This window comes from Gallus gallus, chromosome 25 (genome assembly GCF_016699485.2).
Source record: "Gallus gallus isolate bGalGal1 chromosome 25, bGalGal1.mat.broiler.GRCg7b, whole genome shotgun sequence".
Classification (NCBI taxonomy): domain Eukaryota; kingdom Metazoa; phylum Chordata; class Aves; order Galliformes; family Phasianidae; genus Gallus; species Gallus gallus.
In genome coordinates this window covers 416,301-433,258 of record NC_052556.1, presented here as the reverse complement: position 1 = coordinate 433,258, position 16,958 = coordinate 416,301, and the positions used below count along the sequence as shown (strand labels likewise).

Sequence of the window (16,958 nt, the reverse complement as noted above, 5' to 3'; positions counted from 1 at the left end):
ACACCATGCAATGCAATGCAACACAGTACAACACAGCGCAGTGCTACACAGCGCAATGCAACACAGCACAGCACAGTGCAATGCAACACAGTACAACACAGCGCAGTGCTACACAGCGCAATGCAACACAGCACAGCACAGTGCAATGCAACACAGTGCAACACAGCGCAGTGCTACGCAATGCAATGCAACACAGCACAGCACAGTGCAATGCAACACAGTGCAACACAGCACAGTGCTACACAGTGCAATGCAATGCAACACAGCACAGCACAGTGCAATGCAACACAGTGCAACACAGTGCAGTGCCACACAGTGCAATGCAATGCAACACAGCACAGCACAGCGCAATGCAACACAGTGCAGTGCTACACAATGCAATGCAATGCAACACAGCACAGCACAGCGCAATGCAACACAGTGCAACACAGTGCAGTGCTACACAGTGCAATGCAATGCAACACAGCACAGCACAGTGCAATGCAACAGTGCAACACAGCACAGTGCTACACAGTGCAATGCAATGCAACACAGCACAGCACAGTGCAATGCAACACAGTGCAACACAGTGCAGTGCCACACAGTGCAATGCAATGCAACACAGCACAGCACAGCGCAATGCAACACAGTGCAGTGCTACACAATGCAATGCAATGCAACACAGCACAGCACAGCGCAATGCAACACAGTGCAACACAGTGCAGTGCTACACAGTGCAATGCAATGCAACACAGCACAGCACAGTGCAATGCAACAGTGCAACACAGCACAGTGCTACACAGTGCAATGCAATGCAACACAGCACAGCGCAATGCAACAGAGTGCAACACAGCACAGTGCTACACAGTGCAATGCAATGCAATGCAACACAGCACAGTGCAATGCAGCACAGTGCAACACAGCACAGTGCTACACAGTGCAATGCAATGCAACACAGCACAGCACAGCGCAATGCAACACAGCGCAGTGCTACACAATGCAATGCAATGCAACACAGCACAGCACAGCGCAATGCAACACAGTGCAGTGCTACACAATGCAATGCAATGCAACACAGCACAGCACAGCGCAATGCAACGCAGTGCAGTGCTACACAGTGCAATGCAATGCAACACAGCACAGCACAGCGCAATGCAACACAGTGCAACACAGCGCAGTGCTACTCAATGCAATGCAATGCAACACAGCACAGCGCAATGCAACACAGTGCAACACAGCACAGTGCTACACAGTGCAATACAATGCAATGCAACACAGCACAGCACAGCGCAACACAAAGCAATGCAGTGCAAAACAACACCGTGCAATGCAACCCAACGCAACACAGCGCAGCACAACGCGGCGGAGCCCCGCGCAGCTCTGACCGCAGCGGGGCAGCACCGCGTCGTTCCCCGCAGCTCCGCCCGCTCCGCTCCGCGCGTGCGCTGTGCGCGTCTCCGCTCCTCCGCCGTATGCGGGCACGGCGGGCGCTGGGCTGGGGGTTGGGGTGGGGGTTGGGTTGGAGGTTGGGGTGGGGGTTGGGGCTGCTGGTGGCGGCGGGGGGCCGCTGCCCGAGGCGGGTGTGGGGGCCGGAGTGGGGCTCGGGCCGCTCCCCGCAGCGCAACATGCACGGACACAGCGCGGGGGGACCGCGCTACCTCGGGTATGGGGCACGGGGGGGGCGTAGGGGGGTGCGGGGCAGTGCATAGGGGGGAGGGGGGCGAGACAGTGCGGGGGGTGGTACTTCCTCAGGGGTGGGGCGGTGGGGGGTGTACGGGAGGTTCCGCGGTACCTCGGCTATGGGGCAGGGTGGGGGGCACGGGGGAGTGCAAAGGGGTGCAGGGGGGTCCGCGGTACCTCGTGTATGGGGCAGTGGGGGAGCACGGGGGGTACAGGGGAGTGCATAGGGGAGTGCAGGGGGAGAGAGACAGTGCGCGGGGACCGCACCGCCTCCGGGATGGGGCAATGGGGGGGCACGGGGGAGTGCAAAGGGGTACCATAGGGGTGATGGGGGGGCCGCACTGCCTCGGGTATGGGGCGGAGGAGCTCAAGGGGAGGGCATAGGGGGTACAGGGGGAAGGCAGTGTGGGGGGGGCCGTGCCTGCTCATGGATGGGGCAGTGGGGGTGTGTGGGTGGGCGTACAGGGGATTGCATAGGGTGCGCAGGGGGGAGCTGTGCTTTCTCGGGTATGGGGGCACAGGGGGGTGTACAGAGGGGGCGCATGAGGGGGGCTGTGCTTCTTTGGATATGGGGGGTGCTGGGGGTGGGTGTGGGGGCCACACTGTGGGAGGAGTATGGGATGCAGAGGGCCCCCAACCACACATGCTGGAGGGGGGGGGGGGTCCCATGGGGAGGGGTGGCTGTGCTGTCTCAGGAATGGGGGGGCCCACAGGGGGCTCAGGTGGGGGGGCATGGGGGGCTCGGGGTGACTGGAGGGACACTGCACAGGAGGAGCAGAGGGGGTGTGGGACGCAGAGGGCCCCCAACCCCACATACTTTGTGCTGCTGGAGGGGAGCGCTGTGACCCCGCGGCATTGGGGTCCCACGTGCCCCCCCGCTGCCCCCCACCCCCCAGGCAGGAGGAGGCTCAGGCCATCGACCAGGAGCTCTTCACCGAATACAAATTCAGCGTGGACCAACTGATGGAGCTGGCGGGGCTGAGCTGTGCCACCGCCATCGCCAAGGTGGGAGTGTAGGGGGGGGTGCTGTGGGGTGACCCCCCCCCCCACCACCCCCACCCAGCACAACCCAACGTGTCCCCGCTCCAGGCGTACCCCCCCGGCTCCTTCCCCACGAGCCCCCCCGCCGTGCTGGTGGTCTGCGGGCCGGGCAACAACGGCGGCGATGGTTTGGTGTGCGCCCGGCACCTCAAAATGTTTGTGAGTGCCCCAAAGGGGGGACCGCAGTCGGGGGTCCGCTCCCCCCCCCCCCCAACCCAGCACTGAGCACAGCCGTCCCCGCAGGGATATCACCCCACCGTGCACTACCCCAAGCGCCCCAACAAGCCGCTGTTTGAGGGGCTGACCACGCAGTGCCAGAAGATGGACATCCCCTTCCTCTCCGAGTTCCCAACGGAGGTGAGCAGAAAGCCCCGGGGCTGCGGCTGCGTCCTGCAGCCCATCCTCACCCAGCACTGCGCCTCACCCCATACCCATCCTTACCACCCTGCTGCTCCTCACCCCACTGCTGGCCCTCACCCCATACAGCTCCTTACCCCCTATACTGCTCCTCACCCCACTGCTGCTCTTCACCCCATACTGCTTCTCACCCTCTATCGGTCCTCACCACCCTACTGGCTCTCACTCCACTGCTAGTCCCCATCCCATATTGGTCCTCATCCCATACAGCTCCTTACCCCCTATACTGCTCCTCACCGCACTGCTGCTCTTCACCCCATACTGCTTCTCACCCTCTATCAGTCCTCACCACCCTACTGGCTCTCACTCCACTGCTCAGTCCCCATCCCATATTGGTCCTCACCCTCTGCCAGGCCTGACTTCATGCTGATCCTCCCCCAATCCTGTTCCTTACCACCCTGCTGCTCCTCACCCCACTGCCGGTCATCATCACCCTATATTGCTCCTCACCTCCCCCCTACTGATTCTCACTCTACTGCTGGTCCTCATTCCATATTGGTCCTCACCCCATACTGCTCCTCAGCTCCCTTCTGGTTCTTACCCCATATTGGTCCTCACCACCCTACTGGTCATCACCCCACTGCCGGTCCTCACCCCATATTGGCCCCTGCCCCACTGCCAGTCCTCACCCCATATTGGCCCCTGCCCCACTGCCGGTCCTCACCCCATATTGGCCCCTGCCCCACTGCCGGTCCTCACCCCATATTGGCCCCTGCCCCACTGCTGGTCCTCACCCCATATTGGCCCCTGCCCCACTGCCGGTCCTCACCCCATATTGGCCCCTGCCCCACTGCCGGTCATCACCCCATATTGGCCCCTGCCCCACTGCCGGTCATCACCCCATATTGGCCCCTGCCCACTGCTGGTCATCACCCCATACTGGCCCTTGCCCTTATGCTTGTCATCACCCCATACTGCTCCTCGCCCCCTATTGCTCCTACCCCCACTACTGCTCATCATCTTACTGCCCGCGCTCAGCGCCCTCCTGGTCCTCCCCCGCCGCAGGCTGCACTCATCGATGGGCTGTACGGGCTGGTGGTGGATGCGATCTTTGGGTTCAGCTTCAAGGGAGCGGTGCGGGAGCCGTTTGGGAGCATCCTCAGCACCCTGCAGCGCATCACGGTGCCCATCGCCAGCATCGACATCCCTTCGGGTGAGTGCGGACGGACCCACTGGGGAAGGGAGCAGCACACGGCTCCCCGTCCTCCAACACGGGCTGTGTTGCAGGCTGGGACGTGGAGAAGGGGCGGGCGGACGGGCTGAGGCCCGACATGCTCATCTCACTGACGGCCCCCAAGAAGGCGGCCGCGCATTTCTCGGGGCGCTACCACTTCCTGGGGGGGCGCTTCGTGCCCGCGGCGCTGGAGGAGAAGTACGGCCTCAACCTCCCCCCATACCCGGGCACTGAGTGCGTCCTGCAGCTGCCGTAGGGGCTCCGTGCTGCGGTGGTCGGTGCCCTATGGGAGTGCTTCCAGGTCCAGACAAACACCGGCGCCGGGGGCTGCCTCACACTTCAGGATTGTTTGGTGCAATAAAAATGTATTAGAAAGCAAAAATCCCTGTGAAGAGCCCGGCACAGTGCAGGCTCTGCCCTCGCATCGCTCTGCCCTCGCATCGCTCCACCGTGGGCTGAAGGCAAACTGGTCCCGTGCTCAGGGCTGGGGATGAGCCAGGGTTCCCAGCCAGCAGCACGTTCCCATGGGGCACACAGAGCTCCCCAGGCTCCTCTGGACACCCAACACACCATGGGGGGCTCTGACCCCCCCCAGCCAGGTGGCTGCATTCATTCTGCCTCCCTCCGCCTCTTCTTCTTCTTCTTCCTCCCCACTCCAGGGCTGTGCTCAGCCTCCGCAGCCCCACCGGAGTCCTCTGGAGGTGCCTCCATCTCCATCACCTCAACCACCTCTTCTACTTTCTCCTTCCCCTTCTTCTTCTTCTTCTTCTTCCTCCTCTCTGCTTTCTCCTCCTCTTCTCCTCCGCTCTCCTCCGGGCTCTGCAGCCCCTCCGCATCAGCTCCATCCACCGACTGTTCCCTTTTCTTCTTCTTCTTTTTCTTTTTCTTCCTGCTGTCCTGCAGCTCTGCCGGGGGGCTGCTCTGGGTGGGCATGGGCTGCCCCCCCCCGCCGTGCTGCTTGGCGGCCAGGAAGGCGCGTTCCTGCTGCTCCAGCCGTGCCAGCTTGGCGCTCATGGTCAGCCCGTGCCGTGCACCTCTGCAACACCACCGGGGACACAGCGGGAATGAGCCCCCCCAGAGCAGGGAGCACACAGACCCCCTCCTCACCCCCCCAAACCAGCCACTCACTTGTGTGCCGTGCGGCCCCCACACACCCGCATCAGCTCCTCATCTGTCAGCCTGCGGGGACAGAGGGGACACGGCGTCACCCGGCGGGAGGTGACAGCAGGATGGCCCCCCACTCCCCCCGCCCTTCAACGCCACAGTGCCTCCGGGCTGAAGAGCGGTCCAGTTTGTCCTCCTCTTCCTCCTCGCTGCTCTCAGAGCCCCCCCGCTGCTTGGTCGGCTCCTCCCCATGCGCTGTGAGCGTGGCTGCCTGCGTGAGAATAGGGGCAGTCAGAAGAGGGGAGTGGAAATAAGGGGGGGGGGGACGTGGAAATAAGGGGGGGGGGGACGTGGAAATAAGGGGGGGGGGGACGTGGAAATAAGGGGGGGGGGGGACGTGGAAATAAGGGGGGGGGGACGTGGAAATAAGGGGGGGGGGACGTGGAAATAAGGGGGGGGGGACGTGGAAATAAGGGGGGGGGGGACGTGGAAATAAGGGGGGGGGGGACGTGGAAATAAGGGGGGGGGGGGACGTGGAAATAAGGGGGGGGACAGGGCAAGGAAATAGGGGGGAGGAAAAGGTGGGACAGGAAAAGTGAGTGTGGAAATGGGCGTGGAAATGGGGGAGATGAGGGAGTGTGGAAAGAGAGGAGTGGAAAAGGTGGGTGTGGAAATAGGGGCATTGAAATGGGGATGGGGAAACATGAAAAAGGGAGGACATGGAAATGGAAGGTGTGGAAAAGGGAAGCATGGAAATGGGTGTGGAAGTGGGGAGAATGGAAATGGGAGGCCATGGAAAAGGGGGAAGATGGGGGAATGGAAATGGGAGGGCATGGAAATGGGGGTGAGGAAATGGGAGGGATGGGGGCATGGAAATGGTGCGTGTGGAACTGAGGGCACAGGTATGGGTGGAAATAGAAGGGTATGGAAATAGAGGACATGGAAATTGGGGGGGAGAGGGGAGCACAGGAATGGAAGGGTGTGGAAATGGGGGGGATATGGGAGCGTGGAAATGGTGGGAGGGAAAAGGCGGGTGTGGAACTGAGCAGCATAGAAATACAGGGGATGGGGGGTATGGAAATAGGGGAGGTATGGGATCGTGGAAATGGGGAGGTGAAAAAGGTGGAATGGGAAAGGTGGACATGGAAATGGGGACAGGGAAACATGGAAATGGGGTGTGGAAATGGAGAAACGGAAAAGGGGGGCACAGAAATGGAAGAAGGAAGGGGGGGCATGGAAATGGGAGGGGGTGGCAGCAGGCTGGGAAGCAGCACTGCTCCAGGGTCGTTACCTTCACAAAGTGGCCATACAGTGTGCTGCCCGGGGGGGGGACCTTGTGGGGCTTCTTAGTGCTGACCCCAAAGCGCTGCTCTGAACGCGCCTCCACGCAGACCCCGTCCTGGGGGGGGGGGGGGGGGGGGGGGGGAGGGGGCAGAGAGAGGGAACAGAGGGTTTGGTCACAGCCAGGAGCCTCAATGAAGCATCGTGGTGAGATTTAGGTACAATGGGGGCACTGGGAGCTCCGGAAAGCCACACAGAGAACCCAGGCAGTACTGGGGGGGGGCACATAGCTTTGTATTATAAGGTTTGAGGCAACCCTGGGGATGCTGGGGGGCACTGGGATCCTATAGGCAGTACTGGGGGGGGGGGCACATAGCTTTGTATTATAAGGTTCTGGGCAACCCTGGGGGATGCTGGGGAGCACTGGGATCCTATAGGCAGTACTGGGGGGGGGCACATAGCTTTCTATTATAAGGTTTGAGGCAACCCTGGGGATGCTGGGGGGCACTGGGATTCTACAGGCAGTACTGGGGGGCACATAGCTTTGCATTATAAGGTTTGAGGCAACCCTGGGGATGCTGGGGGGCACTGGGATCCTATAGGCAGTACTGGGGGGCACATAGCTTTGTATTATAAGGTTCTGGGCAACCCTGGGGGATGCTGGGGGGCACTGGGATCCTATAGGCAGTACGGGGGGGCACTGGAAGCACAGTAGGACATTTTAGATAGCACTGGGGGGGGCACTACGGAGCTACAGGCAGTACTGGGGGGTACCGGAGCTCTGGGCAATACTGGGGAGCGTTGGGATTGTGTTAGAAGGTTCCAGACAGCGCTGGGGAGCTCTGGGCAGAAGTGGAGGAACACTGGGAGTGAGCTTGGGGTCTGCAGGCCATACGGGTGGGGGGGGGGGGGGAGGGGGGCTCAAGGCAGTACTGGGGGGCAGGGGTGGCAACAGGGGTGTACTGAGGGGCTGCAGATGGCACGGGGGGGCAGTGGGCAGTTTTGGGTGGCAGTGGGAGCACATTCAGGGTCTGTAGGCAGCACTGGGAAGTTATCGAGGGGCTGCAGATGGCACTCGGGAGCTCTGCATAGCACTGAGGGGCGGGGGGGGCTCTGAGTGCCCCCGGTGCTGCCTGAAGGACATGCAAAGATCCCCCCTCCCCCCCCCCATACCTGCTCATCCCGCACAGCAATGTTGGCCGCCGCCTCATTGAAGACGTGGTCCCACCAATGGAACGAGAACTGCTCGGCCGCGTTGTGCCCCACCTGTGGGGGGTGGGGGGGAATGAGGGTGAGGAGGGGCGGCGGGATGGGGGGGGGGGGAATAGGGGGAGAGGAAGGAGGGGGGGAGGGAGGGAAGAGGGGAATGTGGGTGGGGGAGGGGGAGAAAAAGGGGGGGAGGGAAATGGAGGAAAGGGGGGGGGGGAAGTGGAAGAAAAGGGGAGGGAGGAGGAAGATGGGGGGAAGGTGGAGGAAAAAGGGGAAGAGATGGGGGGAGGAGGGGGGAATGGAGGGTGGGGGGAACGTGTGGGGGGAGGGAGAAGGGGGGTGTGGGGGGGAGGCGGGGGACGTGGGGGGTGGGAGGGAATGGGAGGGGGGAGGCGGGAGAGGGATGGGAGGGGAGAGGAGGAGGACGGTGGAGGAAGGAGGAAGACGTGGGGGGAGGGGGGGGGGGTTGGGGGGCCTCATGGCCGCGCTCACCCCCGCGGTGCCGCATTTGACGCTCGGGCGGATGGGCCGCGCGATGCCGTCCTCCCGCTTCCCCAACCCGCGGCCTGCGGACAGACGGACCCTTCAGCCGCGCCCCGCGGGCCCGAGACGGCCGGTCGGGCCGCCGCTCACCCCGCGTCCACCCGTGCCGCCGCAGCTGCCTCTCGGCGAAGCGCATCCCGGCGCCCGACGGCTCCGCCGCGCTCATGGCGGCCCCGCTCCCCTCGCGGCCGCTGTCCGCGCATGCGCCGCGCACGCTCCGCGGAGCCGCCCCTCTGTGCGCATGTCCGACGGATGCGCGTAAGGAGGGGGGCGGAGCGGGCGCTGCGCATGCGCGCGGGTCCTTCCGAGCGGGTGTGCGCATGCGCGTAACCCCACGATAGCAGCGGGGATCGGGCGGTGATTCCGGGGCGTTCCGAGCAGCGTCGCGGAGCTCCCGAAACGGGGAAAAGGGTCCCCGAAATGGAGCCTAGAGAATGAGCACAGAACGGCCTGGGTTGAAAAGAGCCGCAATGACCATCAGTTCCAACCCCTGCTGTGTGCAGGGTCACCAACCAGCAGCCCAGAGAACCCATAGGGTGCCATAAGGACCCATAGCATCACTGACTCAGAACGGCCTGGATTGAAAAGGACCGCAATGACCATCAGCTCCAACCCACTGCTATGTGCACAGTCACCAACCAGCAGCCCAGAGAACCCATAGGGTGCCATAAGGACCCATAGGACACCATTAGGACCCATAGCATCAGAGAATCATAGAATTACTCAGGTTGGAAAGGACCTCATAGCACGGCCTGGGTTGCAAAGGACCACAGTGCTCATCAGTTCCAACCCCCTGCTGTGTGCAGGGTCGCCAACCAGCAGCCCAGGCTGCCCAGAGAACCCATAGGGTGCCATAAGGACCCATAGAATCATTGACTCATAGCACGGCCTGGGTTGCAAAGGACCACAGTGCTCATCAGCTCCAACCCCCTGCTATGTGCAGGGTCACCAACCAGCAGCCCAGGCTGCCCAGAGCCACATCCAGCCTGGCCTGGAATGCCTGCAGGGATGGGGCATCCACCCCTCCTTGGGCAACCTGTTCAGTGCGTCACCACCTCTGGGGGAAAAACTTCCCAATATCCAACCTAACCCTCCCCTGTCTCAGTTTAAACCATTCCCCCTTGTCCTATCGCTATCAACCCACATCAGCAGCCATCCCCCCTCCTGTTTATACGCTCCCTTCAAGTACTGCAAGGCCGCAATGAGGTCTCCCCGGAGCCTTCTCTTCTCCAAGCTGAACAAGCCCAATTCCCTCCACCTTCCCCCATAGGAGGTGCTCCAGCCCTCTGACCATCTTAATGGCCCTCTGAGCACCTCAGTGCCCCTCTGGACCCACTCCAAGAGCTCCACGTCCTTCCTATGCTCGCAGCCCCAGGCCTGGACGCAGTACTGCAGATGGGGCCCCCCCCGGAGCTGAGCAGAGGGGCACAATCCCCTCCCTCTCCCTGCTGGCCACCCCCGTTTTGATGCAGCCCAGCACACAGTTGGCCGTCCGGGCTGCAGGCGCACACTGCTGTGAAGGGCAAAATCGGGTCCCTGCAGTACAGAAAGAAGGGCTTCATAGCAAGAAAAGAGAAAGCAGCTTCACAAGGTAGACATAAGGGGCAAATAGAGATAGTTTATGTAGAGAGTGTTAGAAAACGTGGGGTTCCAAGCACTTTCACAGGCGCTAGGTCCAGAATAACAAGGAGAATGAAGGCCATAAAGATAAGGACCGGAGAACAGCTCAAAAACATTTGGCAGGGAGGTGATGAGACGTCTGAAGTGCAAGCTGGAATCAGTTCAGGGGATGCCCCCCCTTCAGGGTCAGAAGTTTGCAGCGAGGAAGACTATGAGCCTTCGCGAGGAAGACTCCGAGCCTTCATCATCACGGCCTACCACGCACACGCAACGGGGGGAGGGACTGCATGCTGATGGGCTCCTGGGAATGTAGTGAATGTGGATCCGAATTCCTGTCGACTACTGATTATGTATTAGTTTCACCTATATCTACAGCACCATTTCTTCGGACGGTGGAGCGATCCCCCTTGCACCAGGGTGTATGCGTGTCACCAATAAACACATACCTGCTCTATATCCTTACCTATAGGGTCTGATTGCCGCACGTCAGCTGGCTCATGTGCAGTTCCCGTCCCCCAGGACCCCCCACGTCGTTCTCCGCAGGGCTGCTCTCAAGGAGATCTTCCCCCAGTCTGCATAAACACCTGGGATCGCCCCGACCCAATGCAGCACTCTGCACTTGGCCTTATTGAACCTCGTTAGGTTCTCACGGGCCCGCTTCTCCAGCCTGCCCGGGTCCCAATGGATGGCTTCCCTTCCTTCCAATGCTTTCATTCCAACGTTTGGCATACCGGGTTCAGTTCCGGGCTCCCAGCACAAAACAGACAGCGATCTCCTGGAGGGAGCCCAGCGGAGGGCTCAGAGGTGATGCAGGGCCTGGAGCATCTCCCTGCGAGGAGAGGCTGAGCGACCCGGGGCTGTTCAGCCCTGAGAAAGGGAGGCTGAGAGGGGATCTGCTCGGGGTCCATCCATCTCTGTGGGAGCCAAAGGGATGCGGCCAACCTCTTCTCAGCGGTCTGCAGGGACGGGATGAGGGGAAACGGCACAGATGGAAGCAGAGGCAGAGCCCACCCGGCGTGGGAGGGGGGGCTGATGAGGAAGGGCCGTCCTGGGGGGCTCCAAACCACAGCAGAAGAAACGCGTCCTGAAGAGTGAGAAGAGGACCCTGCAGTAACAGGGAGAAGGGCCTCACAGCAGGAAGAGGGAAAGCAGCTTCTCAGATTAGAAATAAGGGGCAGATAGAGAGAGTTTAGGTAGGAATATTAGAAAAGAAGGGATTCCAGGCGCCTTCACAGACACCAGGTCTGGAATAACAAGGAGGATGAAGGCCGTAAAGATAAGGACTGGAGAGCAGCTCCAACACATTTGGCAGGGAGGTGATTCAATGTCTACAGGGCAAATTGAATCCGGTTTGGGGGCTGCCCCCCCCTTCGGGGTCAGAAGTTTGCAGCGAGGAAGGCTATGAGCCTTCATCATCACGACCTACAATGCACAAAGGGGGGAGGGGCTGCACGCTAATGGGCTCCGGGAATGTAATGAATGTGTCTCCGAATTCCTGTCAGCTATTGATTACGTATTGGTTCAGCCTATACCTGCAGCACGCTTTTTCCTGACCGTGTGCAGGTCAGGTGGAGCGATCCCCCTCGCACCAGGGTGTACGTGTGTCACCCAACACATGCCTGCTCCATATCCTTACCGGCTATAGGGTCTGCCTTCTGCGCGTCAGTCCGAGCAGCCCCCAGCAGCCCCCAGCAGCGGAGGGGAGCGCGGCAGCCCCCCCAGCCCGGCTCTGAGCCGTGTGGGCGGAGCGAGGAGCAGCACAGCAGCCGCCATTTCACGGCACGGCCCGCATGGAGCGGCCCCGTGGCAGAGCCTGGCTACAAAAGACCCCCACGCGGGGACTGCAGGGCCCGCGGGGTGCCCGGGGCAGGCAGGACATTGCTGAGGACGCCCCATCGCAGGCAGTGTGCGGTCCGTCAGCCCAGCACCACTGAGGCTGCGGGGACAGACGGCATCAGTCGGCCATCCCCATCACTGAGCACCGCCTGGGGGCCGCCCGCACCCCCCCCCCCCCCCCCACACACACACACACACTCCCAACAGGTGCTGCAGGCTGCCCAGGGTGGGCAGGCACTTCCTCAAGACACCCAGCATCTCCTCCTCCACTTTCCAGCCTGGCGGATGCAAGGAATGGGATGAGCAAAAAGCCTCTACAGCGGCCTCGCAGCCATCCTAGGGGCTGGGGGGGCAGCACAGCTCACTCCTCCCCACTGCTGCTTTCCCACCTCGCAGGAAGACCCCGCAGACACTCCGTCGTTCAGCAGCAACACGTGGATGCAGCTCTGCCAGTCTGCGGGGCTCTGCACCCTCAGCTGTGGGGAAAGCAGTGTCTGAGGAACCAAACCTCCCCCTCCCCGCCCCCCCCCCCCAACCGCCCCCACCTCCTCACCTCTACAGAGAACGGCCGCACGGTGACCGTGGGGACGGAGGCGATGCCGATTGGGGTGCAGAGCTCAGCCAGGTCCTGCTGCAGGAGCCCACAGCAATGGTGCTGCTCTGAAAAGCAATGCAGGCTATGAGGGGGGATCCCCCCCCTCCCCCCAGATCTCAGCAGGCCCAGCCTTACCAGCGCCCTGCTCAGCTCTCTGCTCGCTCTCCATCTCCACACTCCCTGCTGGGCTCTCTAACCAGGGGGACGCCCCTCCACCACCCAATGCTGGCAGCTCACAGCTGAAACGGGTGGGGGGGGGGGGTCCCAGTTATCCCCAGAGCTGGAGGATGCTACTGAGCTCCTCCATGGGTGGGGGCTTCGGGGGGGGAGAACTGTGGGGGCTCCTACAGAGGTCCCGCAGGGGCTGAGGGTCCCGGATCGGACCCACCTCACTACCGGAGGAGGGGGGGGGGTTCACCCGGAACGGACGCAGCCGCTCGCAAAGCGCGGCCCGGGCAGATGAGGACGGGACGACGAACGACCATCAGCGCCACGAACCGCCAACCCCCGAAAGGGAGCGCCGCGCTGCGTCCTCGCGCTTTTATAGGCGCTGCGCGGCTGCCGACGCGCCATTGGTCCATTCCTGGGCCAATCGACGGGCGCTACCTGTCGCCATTCCAGCCAATCACCGCGCGCGCTTCGGCTCCGTCCTTCGGACCGTCTCCGGGCCCGTCGCGGCACCACCCCTAAGCCCCGCCCACCGCCGCCGTCGGACCAATCACCGCGCGCGCTTCGGCTCCGTCGTCGGGCCGTCGAAGCGCCGATCCCCGCCCCCCCCACGTGCTGTGCGCGCCGCCATTGGGCGGTGCTGCGCTCCGGGCTCTGAGCTGTGGGGTGCGGGAGGGCGGGGATGGGGGGTTGGGGTTGGAAGATGGGGGGTTTAGGGGGGCAGGGTTGGGGTTTTATGGTCAGAGTTCTGGGGTGGAGCGAGCAGGGGGTTTAGAGTTGGGGGGGTTTGGGGTGCCGGGTTTAGGGGCAGGGTTTTGGAGTGCACGGGGCAGGTTTGGGGGCATGAGGGTTGGGGGATTTGGGGCACAGGTTTGGGGCTTTTAGGGACAGGGTTTGGGGATGCGAAGTTGGAAGAGGTGCGGGGTTTGGGGTGCAGGGTTTAGAATTGCCCCGTAGCACCTACTGCCACCCCATAGCGCCCAGTGCTGCCCCATAGCTCCCAGCATCTCCATCCCAGTGCTGCCCCATAGCACCCAGTATCCCCACCCCACCATTGCCCCATAGCACCAAGCATTGTCATCTCTGTGCCACCCCACAGCACTGAGCATGCCCGCCCCACTGCCCCCGATAGCGCGCAGCACCCCGCTCCAGTGCTGCCCCATAGCGCCTAGTGCAGTGCTGCCCCATAGCACTCAGCATCCCCACCCCATAGTGCTGAGCATTCCAGCCCCAGTGCCACCCCATAGCACTCAGCATCCCCACCCCATAGCACCGAGCAGCCCCGCCCCAGTGCTGCCCCATAGCGCCCAGTGCTACTCCATAGCACTCACATCCCTGCCCCAGTGCTGCCCCATAGCGCCGAGCAGCCCCACCCCAGTGCATCTGTACGGCGCTGAGCAGCTCCAGTTTGCCCAGTATTCCCAGTTCAGCCCACATCCTTGGGGCAATGCACCCCCCCGTGCCCCACTGACCCCGCGCCCCCCAACCCCACAGTTGGGGGTCCCGGACCCCGCTCTGAGGCCACGTGTGGGGCAGCCCCATACCCATATAGGCCGTATGGTTCTCCGGCCGCATTTGGAATTGGCTGCGGAGCCGCTCCTGCGTGGGGACGCTGCACCCATGGCTGCTCTGCTCCACCACCGCCCCATCCCAGTCATAGGCACCCACGGCCCCAAAGAGGATCCCATCCTATGGGGTGGGAATGGACGGCACCCGTGGGGTGGTGTGACCCCGCGAGGAGCGCCTGGCCCCACAGCACGCCCTGCTGGCAGAAAACCCCACAGCCGTGGGCAGCACCGCTCCCATGGGGTCCAGGACAGCCCCGAATCCCGGCCCCATGACCCGATCCCGATTCCCTGCCCCATGACCCGACCCCACATCCCTGCCCCATAACCTGAGCCCACGTCCTGGCCCCAAATCCCAGCCTCATAACCTGACTTCAAATTTCTATCCCATATCCCAACCCCATATCCCAACACCAAACACCAACCCCAAATCCTGACCCCATATCCCAAGCCCAAATCCCAATCCCAAATCCTGACCCAATAACCTAACCCTATATCACCTACATATATATATCTATATACCAATCATCACTCCGTCTCCATCAAATTTAGTCAGATCTCCATAGGTTATTGATGTTTTCCCTCCCATATCAACCAACGCCATCACTCTCTGAATATTCTTTTGGGACCAAAAAATCATTAATCCTACATAGGGATTAATAGGGCCTCCGGTCCCATCTGGAGGCCCCAGGGGGACTAAAATCCCTCGTCAGGCCCTGAGCTGTGCTATGGCCACGTCTTTTGCCTCCGGTGGCTCAGACATCGTGGCCCGAAACACCCGAGGAGGTTTCTGTTTCCTATGAGGGACTATAAGGCTGTCCCTGGTAATTTACCCATAGCTCCTACCCCGGGCTTTTGGGGGTGATTCTGAAGTTTCTGGTTGTCCTTCAGTTGTTTCCAAAGCTGGAGGAGGACGCGATTGGGCCGGCGGTCGATTTTAGCAAATCGGACCCCAGCCCGAATTAAACATTTCATTATGGGATGATTAAACATTTGCATATGGGAAACCCTTATGGGTCCCGACTGAGGAGCTCATACAGTTGTCCTCCGAGGTTTAATCACTGGCAGGACTTTGGCCTCTTCCAGTGTCCGAACGTTGCGCCTGGTCTGCAGGCGCTCTGCTGCTCCCGGGTCGGCCCCCAGCTGGGCAGCCTGCTGGGCTGCAGCTTCTGAGGCCTCCGGGGGGGTTCAGCGTAGAGACCGGGGTGCCATACAGACGGGAGGGGGCCTGCTGTAAATTCAGGTCTCCCATCCCCGCTGAGATCAAAACCCCCCGATCAAAATCCGACCGGATCGGGGCTGTCGTCAACTGCTTCCCTTTTTGCCTGATTCACGGGTGTGACTTCGAAGGTCCTCCGTGGAGGAGCACAACCCTATATGTAACGGTGCACCCGATTGATTCGGCCACACCGTACGGCACGCTGCCCTTCACCCATCTATTGCAGAATGGTTTTCATCGGCGTATTGGGCGCCCGCATATCGTGTCTGCCCGAGGGCGGCCAGCTCAGGTATTGCTGGCCTGTTAGCCATAATGCTTTCTGAGTCCCGCGGTCTCCATAGCCAGCTTGGTACGATTCCTCTATAGGCTTTTGCCGGAACCTTTGTGCCAGCTCCGTTCACTGCTTGGTGTGTATGGCCGTGCCACCGTAGGGGCAGCCGACTGCTGTTCTTCTGTCACCGCTCTGTCTTTGCTTGGCCCCCGAAAACAGCCCGCCGTGCAGAATGGGGGGATATTCCCCGTAACGCGTAGGGGACCCCATTCTTCAGTGATGGTTGCTTGTTCCTGATGGGGACATCCCAGAAATCCTGGGATCTGCCCTGGCATCATTTCGTGTAGGGGGTAATATTCGTCCCCCCGACCCATTTATAGACATCCCACCGAAAGGACACGACGCATTCGAGTCCATTCGGCCTGCTGGTGTTGCCAAGCGTGCGCTCGGTGAGTAGACAGATGTATAAGCAATACGTATAGAGAAGCTGGGCTGCTCTTCCGAGAGCTGGGCAGATCATCACGTTGGAAAAGACAATCAGAAATAAACGGAGGAATGCTCACACTTTGTAGGCTCGCGAGAAAACCCCACGAGGAGCGAAGCCCGGAGGGTCACCCCTCCCCGGGGGCACTCAGCCCGCAGTGGGGTCCAGGAGGGGTGCAGCCCTTCCGCTCACACAGCTGGGCTGCCTCTGCCTGTGCTCCCACGGCTGACCCACTGCTGCCTCGGGTGCTGTGACTCCGCAGTTCCACGCACTGCCTTATGTGGCTCAGTCAGATCTGCCTGCATACTGTGGGAAGGTCGAAGTCTCGCCTCCCCTCCACCCCGGGGTTGTTTCCTCGTGGCCTTCCTGTTTATTTGCTGACGTGTTGCACAGCCATGGCATACCGGCTTTGCTTTGTACACAACCCTGCACACGCACACGGGCTCAATGCAGCATCACGCATTGCTTGCACTCCCAATGACTTCCCTGGTGCAAAGGAGTTAGAGTTCCTCTCACTGCCTGTTTGTTCACCGTTTCTGTACCATCCGGGGGAGCCCGGTGTCCTCCTGGCTCCTTCGCTTCTATCTCTAGAGTGCCTTCCTCTTCCTCACCCAGGAGGAGGTTTTGTCTCAGGCACGCGTGGCAGCTCCATCCTCCCTTCTGCCCAGAAAGCAGCCTTCCCTCCTTTCCCATCTGCTGTTTCCCTGTGCTTACAGAGAGTCTCCTTTCTGTGTCCCTTTATCTGCACTGCAGCAGATCGTAGTGATGCTAC

General features: G+C 61.4%; 3 protein-coding genes across 6 annotated transcripts; 1 reads left to right on the top strand and 2 right to left on the bottom strand.

Annotated features, from left to right (window-relative positions):
* The first annotated feature begins 1,426 nt into the window (after window positions 1–1,426).
* On the top strand, window positions 1,427–4,673 carry APOA1BP (apolipoprotein A-I binding protein). The gene is made up of 6 exons (XM_015298337.4): window positions 1,427–1,642; window positions 2,556–2,664; window positions 2,749–2,859; window positions 2,944–3,057; window positions 4,123–4,270; window positions 4,345–4,673. Exons 1-6 carry the CDS (start codon window positions 1,452–1,454, stop codon window positions 4,545–4,547), a joined length of 876 nt encoding a protein of 291 aa, XP_015153823.3. The 5' UTR covers window positions 1,427–1,451; the 3' UTR covers window positions 4,548–4,673.
* Window positions 4,637–9,072, bottom strand: GPATCH4 (G-patch domain containing 4). Its single transcript, XM_015298336.3, has 7 exons — window positions 8,519–9,072; window positions 8,378–8,451; window positions 7,850–7,942; window positions 6,687–6,794; window positions 5,560–5,666; window positions 5,420–5,470; window positions 4,637–5,327 (listed from the first exon to the last, which is right to left on the bottom strand). The coding sequence occupies exons 1-7, from the start codon at window positions 8,748–8,750 to the stop codon at window positions 4,901–4,903; spliced, it is 1,092 nt and encodes a 363-aa protein (XP_015153822.2). The 5' UTR covers window positions 8,751–9,072; the 3' UTR covers window positions 4,637–4,900.
* Window positions 9,073–9,950: 878 nt separating this feature from the next.
* Window positions 9,951–13,144, bottom strand: LOC112530295. Of its 4 annotated transcripts, XM_025143589.3 has the most exons (5): window positions 12,898–13,144; window positions 12,615–12,718; window positions 12,438–12,544; window positions 12,274–12,360; window positions 9,951–11,153 (listed from the first exon to the last, which is right to left on the bottom strand). In XM_025143589.3, exons 1-5 carry the CDS (start codon window positions 13,050–13,052, stop codon window positions 10,785–10,787), a joined length of 822 nt encoding a protein of 273 aa, XP_024999357.2. In that variant the 5' UTR covers window positions 13,053–13,144; the 3' UTR covers window positions 9,951–10,784. The 4 variants fall into 4 exon arrangements, with proteins under 4 accessions (XP_024999357.2, XP_024999358.2, XP_024999360.2 ...); XM_025143590.3 differs by lacking the exon at window positions 12,274–12,360; XM_025143592.3 differs by lacking the exon at window positions 12,274–12,360 and having other exon boundaries at window positions 9,951–11,132.
* Between the last annotated feature and the right edge of the window lie 3,814 nt (window positions 13,145–16,958).

Excerpts from the sequence above, each read along its gene's own strand:
- LOC112530295 (XM_025143589.3), bottom strand. The coding sequence starts at position 13,052 with ATGGCGCGTCGGCAGCCGCGCAGCGCCTATAAAAGCGCGAGGACGCAG. Across the intron at positions 12,545-12,614 it reads GAGAGCTGAGCAGGGCGCTG|AGCAGCACCATTGCTGTGGG; the intron begins GTAAGGCTGGGC and ends ATTGCTTTTCAG. Across the intron at positions 11,154-12,273 it reads CTGCGGGGTCTTCCTGCGAG|GGTCCTCTTCTCACTCTTCA; the intron begins GTGGGAAAGCAG and ends CTGTTACTGCAG.
- APOA1BP (XM_015298337.4), top strand. The coding sequence starts at position 1,452 with ATGCGGGCACGGCGGGCGCTGGGCTGGGGGTTGGGGTGGGGGTTGGGT. Across the intron at positions 1,643-2,555 it reads GGGGGACCGCGCTACCTCGG|GCAGGAGGAGGCTCAGGCCA; the intron begins GTATGGGGCACG and ends CCCACCCCCCAG. Across the intron at positions 2,860-2,943 it reads CCCGGCACCTCAAAATGTTT|GGATATCACCCCACCGTGCA; the intron begins GTGAGTGCCCCA and ends CCGTCCCCGCAG.
- GPATCH4 (XM_015298336.3), bottom strand. The coding sequence starts at position 8,750 with ATGCGCACACCCGCTCGGAAGGACCCGCGCGCATGCGCAGCGCCCGCT. Across the intron at positions 5,667-6,686 it reads TGTATGGCCACTTTGTGAAG|GCAGCCACGCTCACAGCGCA; the intron begins GTAACGACCCTG and ends ATTCTCACGCAG. Across the intron at positions 5,328-5,419 it reads GGGGGCCGCACGGCACACAA|AGGTGCACGGCACGGGCTGA; the intron begins GTGAGTGGCTGG and ends GTGGTGTTGCAG.